This window comes from Amblyomma maculatum, chromosome 7, assembly GCF_055883805.1.
Source record: "Amblyomma maculatum isolate TAMU_Amacu chromosome 7, ASM5588380v1, whole genome shotgun sequence".
NCBI lineage: Eukaryota > Metazoa > Arthropoda > Arachnida > Ixodida > Ixodidae > Amblyomma > Amblyomma maculatum.
This window is the reverse complement of record NC_139350.1, coordinates 88,570,905-88,577,433: the sequence shown is the minus strand read 5'-3', so window position 1 is coordinate 88,577,433 and position 6,529 is coordinate 88,570,905. Positions and strand designations below refer to the sequence as shown.

The 6,529-nt window shown below is 41.3% G+C and overlaps 1 protein-coding gene across 15 annotated transcripts in view; it reads right to left on the bottom strand.

Annotated features, from left to right (window-relative positions):
- Nucleotides 1-1,030: 1,030 nt before the first annotated feature.
- The window catches only part of LOC146183909 (uncharacterized), a 53,509-nt gene continuing 48,010 nt past the window's right edge, over nt 1,031-6,529 (bottom strand). For 9 of the 15 annotated variants that reach the window (XM_084609233.1, XM_084609229.1, XM_084609232.1 and 6 more), the window contains 2 exons: nt 3,491-3,580; nt 1,031-1,215 (listed from right to left, as the gene is read on the bottom strand). In XM_084609233.1, the coding sequence (XP_084465359.1) occupies nt 1,110-1,215; nt 3,491-3,580 (196 nt within the window). In that variant the 3' untranslated portion in view covers nt 1,031-1,109. Of the gene's footprint in view, nt 1,286-3,490; nt 3,581-6,529 lie in introns of all 15 variants that reach the window. The other 6 variants (XR_014708811.1, XR_014708812.1, XR_014708813.1 and 3 more) reach the window with 4 other exon arrangements.

Sequence of the window (6,529 nt, the reverse complement as noted above, 5' to 3'; positions counted from 1 at the left end):
TAGTTAGAAAGTATTATAAGCAAATATATACACTACCTTTTCTTGAGGATAACAAGTTCGTTTATCAGCCCCAGCACAGGTTCCAAAAAGGCCTATCGATAGCCCTTAGAAACAATATATGATAGTTCGGCCATAGATGCCCACGAACAAATCGATGTCATTTGTATAGTCTTCGAAAAAGCATCTCGCTAGGTTTCACACAGTAAATTGCTTTCAAAATTACACATAGCATGAATTAGCAAACTATTCTGCAGTGGATTAAAGCCTATTTGCATAATCAAAGGAAGGTTGTGTGCGTGGATTAGTGTTTTTCTCCTACATTAGAAAGTGTTTCCTAGTGTTAGTCAAAGATCACTTAGCTCCATTATTGCTCCAAATTTATATTAACAATATTACCGAGATTACGGAGTCTCCTGTAGAATTTAAGCTTGCTGCAGACGACTGTTTCATTTATTCTTCAATAAGACAAGCTGGAGACCAGATTAGATTAAACAGTCTGGCATTCCTGCATCTTTGGCGCAAAAAATGGGACACAATTATATACAAAAAATCAAAATTTATGCATGTTACTAATAAAAAGTGTGTGCTGCCGTTTTCTTATAATATTGGTTAAAAATAAACTAAAAAATGTTGATACCCTTTAAGTGTTTAGGAGTCATTTATTATGAATAATTATTAATGTATGCTTGACAGCTTGCCAAAGGCTTTACTTTCTGAAAAAAAAAAAGAGTTAAAAAATGTATTCAACAATGCCAAATTAATTATGTATAAAACAGAATGAATTCAAAGAATGGCAGTTTTTTGTTTAATTGAAATGCAGAATAGACACAGTGACATAAATATTAAACTCACATGGACTCGTGTTACTTGAAAATCAATGGCAAAAACCCAGATTAAAGTTTTTCTTTCAGATACTTCAAGGGTACTCTGTGGGGGTTCTATAGGGCTCTGACTCTGCTCAAAGCCAAACGCTACTTCGTTAGCTCGAGGCCCATTTGAGGTAGCGAAGAACGGCACACTGTGACATAGCCAGCGGGCCAAGCTGTTTATTGGGATTTCGCGATATGCTCTCACTTCCTTGGTAGTAGCAGCATCAGCTCACTTCGATGTCACGGCGCCATCTCTTTTCCGCTGCTGCGTGCTGCCATCGTCATGGCTTGTGGACACGCCCTCTCGGCAGCCGAAGGAAGGAGGCCAGGAGGGAAAGGGTCACAGCTGGCCACAACAGACAACAGCAGGTCATTCACCATATCAGGATAGTGAGGAGAATGTCGAATCATCACACCTTAAAGATGAAAAAAGATGTATTCAGCCCCCGGGAAAATGAAGCATCAGAACAAACCACGCCACAACAATCAAGCCTTATGACGCACACATAGATGCTTTATGTTACTTCTTTTTCCCTGACATGACTGAAATTTGGACTGCTTTTCCTCTTGAAGTTTTCAAACAGCCGGACAGCCATAAATTCGAACACTACATTGATATGCTGTATCGAGGGTGTCCAACGTGACTTTACAATGTGTCAATTTGGTCTGCTGTGGGTTGTACTGTATACCCTCCCTATAACAACCTTCAAGCAAGGGTTAACATTGCTAGTAAATAAAAACATAAATCACCAGGTCAGCCAGCTGTGTAGCAGTGCAGCTTGCATCTCACTCCAATTGCATTACAAGAAAGAAGCACTGCCACCGAAGGCATATAATGGATAACGCCAGTTTTATTTAATTCCATACTCTCTGAATGGTACCCTTTGTTAGTACTGAAGGTAGGAGCACCTTACAAGATCATGCATTTAATGGAGCAATGAACACTCCACGTCACATCAGCGTATGGCATGATGTGTTGGGCCCGATATATGTGGTGCTTTAGGCTCGAAGCATACGCACAGATTTATCATCTCAATGGTCACAAGTTGCAACTGTCTGCAGCCAAGCAGTGGTGTGAATGCACCTTTGTTACAGGCTCATAGTTTCAACTTCAGTCAGCAACAAAACAAGCGAAGTCCAAACTAACACTAGAAAAAGCTAGGAAATGCCCAAAAAATCCACACAGGCCACATTCACTAGGCGGGGTGGCAAAGATGGAAACTCATTTGGCTGGCAGCAGCACGTGTTTCAATGCAACAACTCTGACGGGAACTGATTTCTGCACACCTTCGTGCCGTATCAGTGACAGCATGACAAAGTGGCAGATATATCAAATCACCTTCTGGCACAAAAACCCTGCCTTGCAGAGGGATAGAAAATTAGGGGCGTGCGAATATTAAAAAAATACAGATTAAATATATTTGCGATTCGATTCGTATTCACATTCGAAAATCTGATATGCGAAAATTATCCAATTCACCCAGGTTCACTGCCCTATGTGCTTCACCGCAATGCTTGAAAGAAACAGCGGCTCAGTCGCTTAACTGCTATGTTAGCATGCGGATTAGGCAGCACTACAAGCATGTTAACATGAGCACGAAAAAGAAGGCTCACGAAAAAAATAAAATGGCTAAGATTTGTTCATCTTAACCACAATTTTCATTATTATGTTCTATGTGCCACAGAAGGTTTTGTGACTTTTGCAGTTTGTTAGATGCAAAACTGCTGTAACCGGTGTAGTGACACAGGGTATATCTTGAACATTTCACCGAGTTACTGCATTTTTTGTTAGCACTGGGCATATGGCGTGTAATAAAGTTCTGAATTTTTCTATTCTGTTTTTAATTGTGGAAGTACTTGACGGTGCAAACTTTTGGGATGGTGATTTTCTTATGTTTCTTCCCCTCATTGTGAGTTTCGAAAGCGTACTTGATTGCACGCTGACACTCGAGTCCTTCAAGAGCCATCCGGCCTCCAGTGGAAGGAAGCTTATTGAAAATTAGGCCCGTTCCATGATAATTGGCATCAGAATAAAAATGCCATTCTCTCAGGCTTTTGTGTTGGGTTATGGTCCAAGATCCAACACGACCTTTCATCCTGTCTGACACATTTCCCTCATAAGAAAGTCTTTACCTAATATGCAACCTCTTCACAACTTTGAGTGGCAAATAGCTACACTATACTAATGCGCTGCATCTTGAAAATTACTCCATTCAGTGAAACACTGCTTGAGCCATTTTCATATATAGAGTGAAAAGCAACTTTAAGCGTGAAGCGAAATTTTCTAGCGCAATAACATTCTGCCATTGTGAGCGGAAGGAAGGAGATTAACATCGAATGAAACATGAATTGAGTGAGCGGAATGTGAATGGGCTTTCAGTGCTGTTTAACTGTGTTCATATCATTAACTGCTTTAAACAAGAAAATTTCGCACAAGCAAAGGTTTTAGACAGGCATACTACAGATTTCAATTTCAAGCAATAGATTTCCTTAGCGTCTTGAATTGCATTCACGCCACTAAACTGAAAATCAAGCTTGGACAACGGAATCTCAAGGCACCAGCATTGCTCAACTGGGCCAGCTAAAACCAGCGCCATCGGTCAGCTTGCAGCCGAACATACTCTGGATGCTCCAGTGGGCGCAGTGTCAGCACCTCAGTATTCTTGCACCGTGGTCGTGCAACACATGCTGATGAGGCAGACATCCTTAACCTATAACAGAACACGAGTTTGTGTATGAAGGGCCTGCCAAGGCAGCCAAAAATAGAAGAAAGTTTCTGCACTTTTTTTCTGCAACCCTGATGGCGCAGGAAAAAAATTAACCTAACCATCATCGGTAAGGCTAAGCACCTGAAATCCTTTTAAACGGCCGGATGCTTGCTTTGTGAATTCAAAGCCAATGATAAGACCCTAAGCACCTGAAATCCTTTTAAACGGCCGGATGCTTGCTTTGTGAATTCAAAGCCAATGATAAGACATGGATGACTGTGGACTTATTTTTCCCAGAGTTTCTGACAAGCTTAGATCCGAAAATAGCAATAAAAGAACAGAAAAGTTTTGCTTTTCGTTGGTCAGTGCTCCGCTGAACATGGACAAGCAACACTTTGCGGGATGTACACCAGAACGAAACACTTTTGTTAATATCAGAGCCAGGTGGCCGAAAATTTCACATTCCAGTCAATGTTTAGGAGCTCTTTTCAAATCTGGTGTTAATTCCTGCCTATCTTGTTTGGTTGAATTTTCGCAAGTGATGCATTTCAAATATAAGGATGTTTTTGTGCATTTACTTGATATCAGTGTAAATATCACAAAGCAGTTAGCAATATGTCATTTCCTTCATTGTGATGAACTGTACAAAATAAGAATAAAGTGTTCTACTTAAAGTTCCTTTTTTTTTTTTTTATGTTTAAAAAGATATCACTTTTTAAGTTCCTTTTTACTGGTGGAACTACAGTGATTTGGCAAATTTATATCTGATTCACAACAACAAAATTGCACTCAAAAATGGCATAGCTGTATTTTGTAAATACTAAAAAATGTCCATGCAAAATTTCATAGTGATACAACATAGACAGGTAAAGTAATGTCCTGCACAAGCAGTAAGGTTGCTTGAAAATAAGAAACAAAGAAAAGAAGGTGTCCAAATTTCAACAAACATTTAATAAGTGAATATGACGCTTTAAAGAGAGAAAATATATCTTGGGAAAATGCAGCTAAAGGAGCTGCAAAGTAGCACGTTTCCTCAGAATTCTCCTGCATCGTATGTACACCCGTGAACAAAAGTGGAGAGACCCCACCAACTGCTATGATTACTTTTTTTCTGTATAAAAAGAAGTGCCATACAAAATTGCTTGGGCAAGACAGCAAGTATATATAGGAGGGCGCCTTATGCATATCTCAGCAATAACTTCTTCACTGTCAGAAAAGGCTGGTAGGCAGTTTTGTTAAAGCGCATTGTCTCTCCACTTCTGCTCATGAGTGTAGGTCCCTCACGTTGCCACTCCAAAAAGTGTCCTCTGAGCAAGCTTTCTTCGCCATGTCGCGACGATGGGACTAGGCCTAAGCAGTTTCTTAAGCAGACATCCTTGTGACTCACAGGCTGTCAGGTGCATTGCTCAATAAAATCAATTCACGAGAAGGAAGGATACCTAGCTTCCCCAAAACTTGCTCAAAACCTGGGTGTGCCTGACTGAAGCACAGCACGGCAACCCAACAACACGTGGTACAGCAGCTTTAAGCCAATGGCGACGGCAGTTTCGAGAGTGGCTGTACATCTTTTGGGAACAGAAAAAACTTGTTTTTAATTTTTTTTTTAATATTGCTGGAAAAACCGCAATATGCAGAAAGCTCTTTCTACCTGCCTGAAACGCCACAAAAGTGGTAGACACAGTGTTTGAAATTCGCAGCCGCCATAAGCGCAGCTCAGTTCTGCCCATTGGTCTGTCACCCAACGTGCTCACATCGCAGATTTTTATCACTTCTCGTCTGCATTTGAGGCTAGGGTTGGTGGAAATGAAAGGGGAAGGGTTAAAGATAATAAAAGCAGCAAAAACAAAAAAACACAATTTTTTGATGAAAATCGTTGTTTTTATCGCACGAGTCTCCCCATAAGTCATGTTCTTGCCTGCAGACATGAGCAACTACAGCCACTGGACATGCAAAATATTCCAGAATGTGAAGCGATTTTTCCATTTTTCCATGTTCACCCCCCCCCCAGATTGAGAAGAAATTTTCCAAGTCTATATTCTTCCTGGTGTTCTAATCTCCCAAATGACATTTCTCACCTGAAAGTGGCTGATTTTCTGCAATTGAATTTCCAAGATAAGAGCTCCTAGGAGTGAGCCATACCCCACAAATAATCTAGTGATTTCTACAGGCTACCCTGTGCTAATGACGTCATGGGTTGGTTAAGTGCGTGCAGTTTTAGGACATCGGAAGGACTTAGTTCGGTTTGGTTTGTGGTGTTTAAGTCCCAAAGCAACTCAGGCCTGAGGTTCTTCAAAGTGCACTGACATCGCACAGCACATGGGCACCTTTTTTTCGCCTCCATCGAAAAGCAGCTACCGTAGCTGGGATTCAATTACGCATCCTTGGGTTTCATAGCTGAGCGCCCTAACCACTCCACCACCATGGCGGGGTACATTTGAAGAGGGTCACACCAGTATAGCTTCCCGATTTCAAATTTATTTTGCTCTGCTGTTGGCTATATGAATTGTTCAATGCCAACGAGCATGATCTACTCTAAATTTCCCAGTGATAAGAACCTTTGTGACAGGTGGGTAAAAGTTATCTGCAGCACCAGCAACAAGCAAGGGGTCCATGTGCGCTGGGATGCTGGAAGCACTTTGCACCCAAGTTTTATGAAGACTGCGTGTACATTGGAGATGCTTTTGGGCTCGCTAAGGCTAAGGTTTCAGCAAGTGCTTGAATGCAGTCTCTGTATCAATATTATTTGAGCACAAATGCCCACCGAAGGTACCGGCTGAACAAGATGCAGCCGTCAAGGGAAGAAGGATATGGTGAACTTAGAAGCAGTATTTAACACATTGCCAGTGCAGCGAGCAGTGGACATCTGGCACCAATGTGTCATGGGCAATAACAGCAATTCTGTTAGCAGCCACACCCTCTATCGACTCATGCCAGCATGAGAAGCTGAAAAAA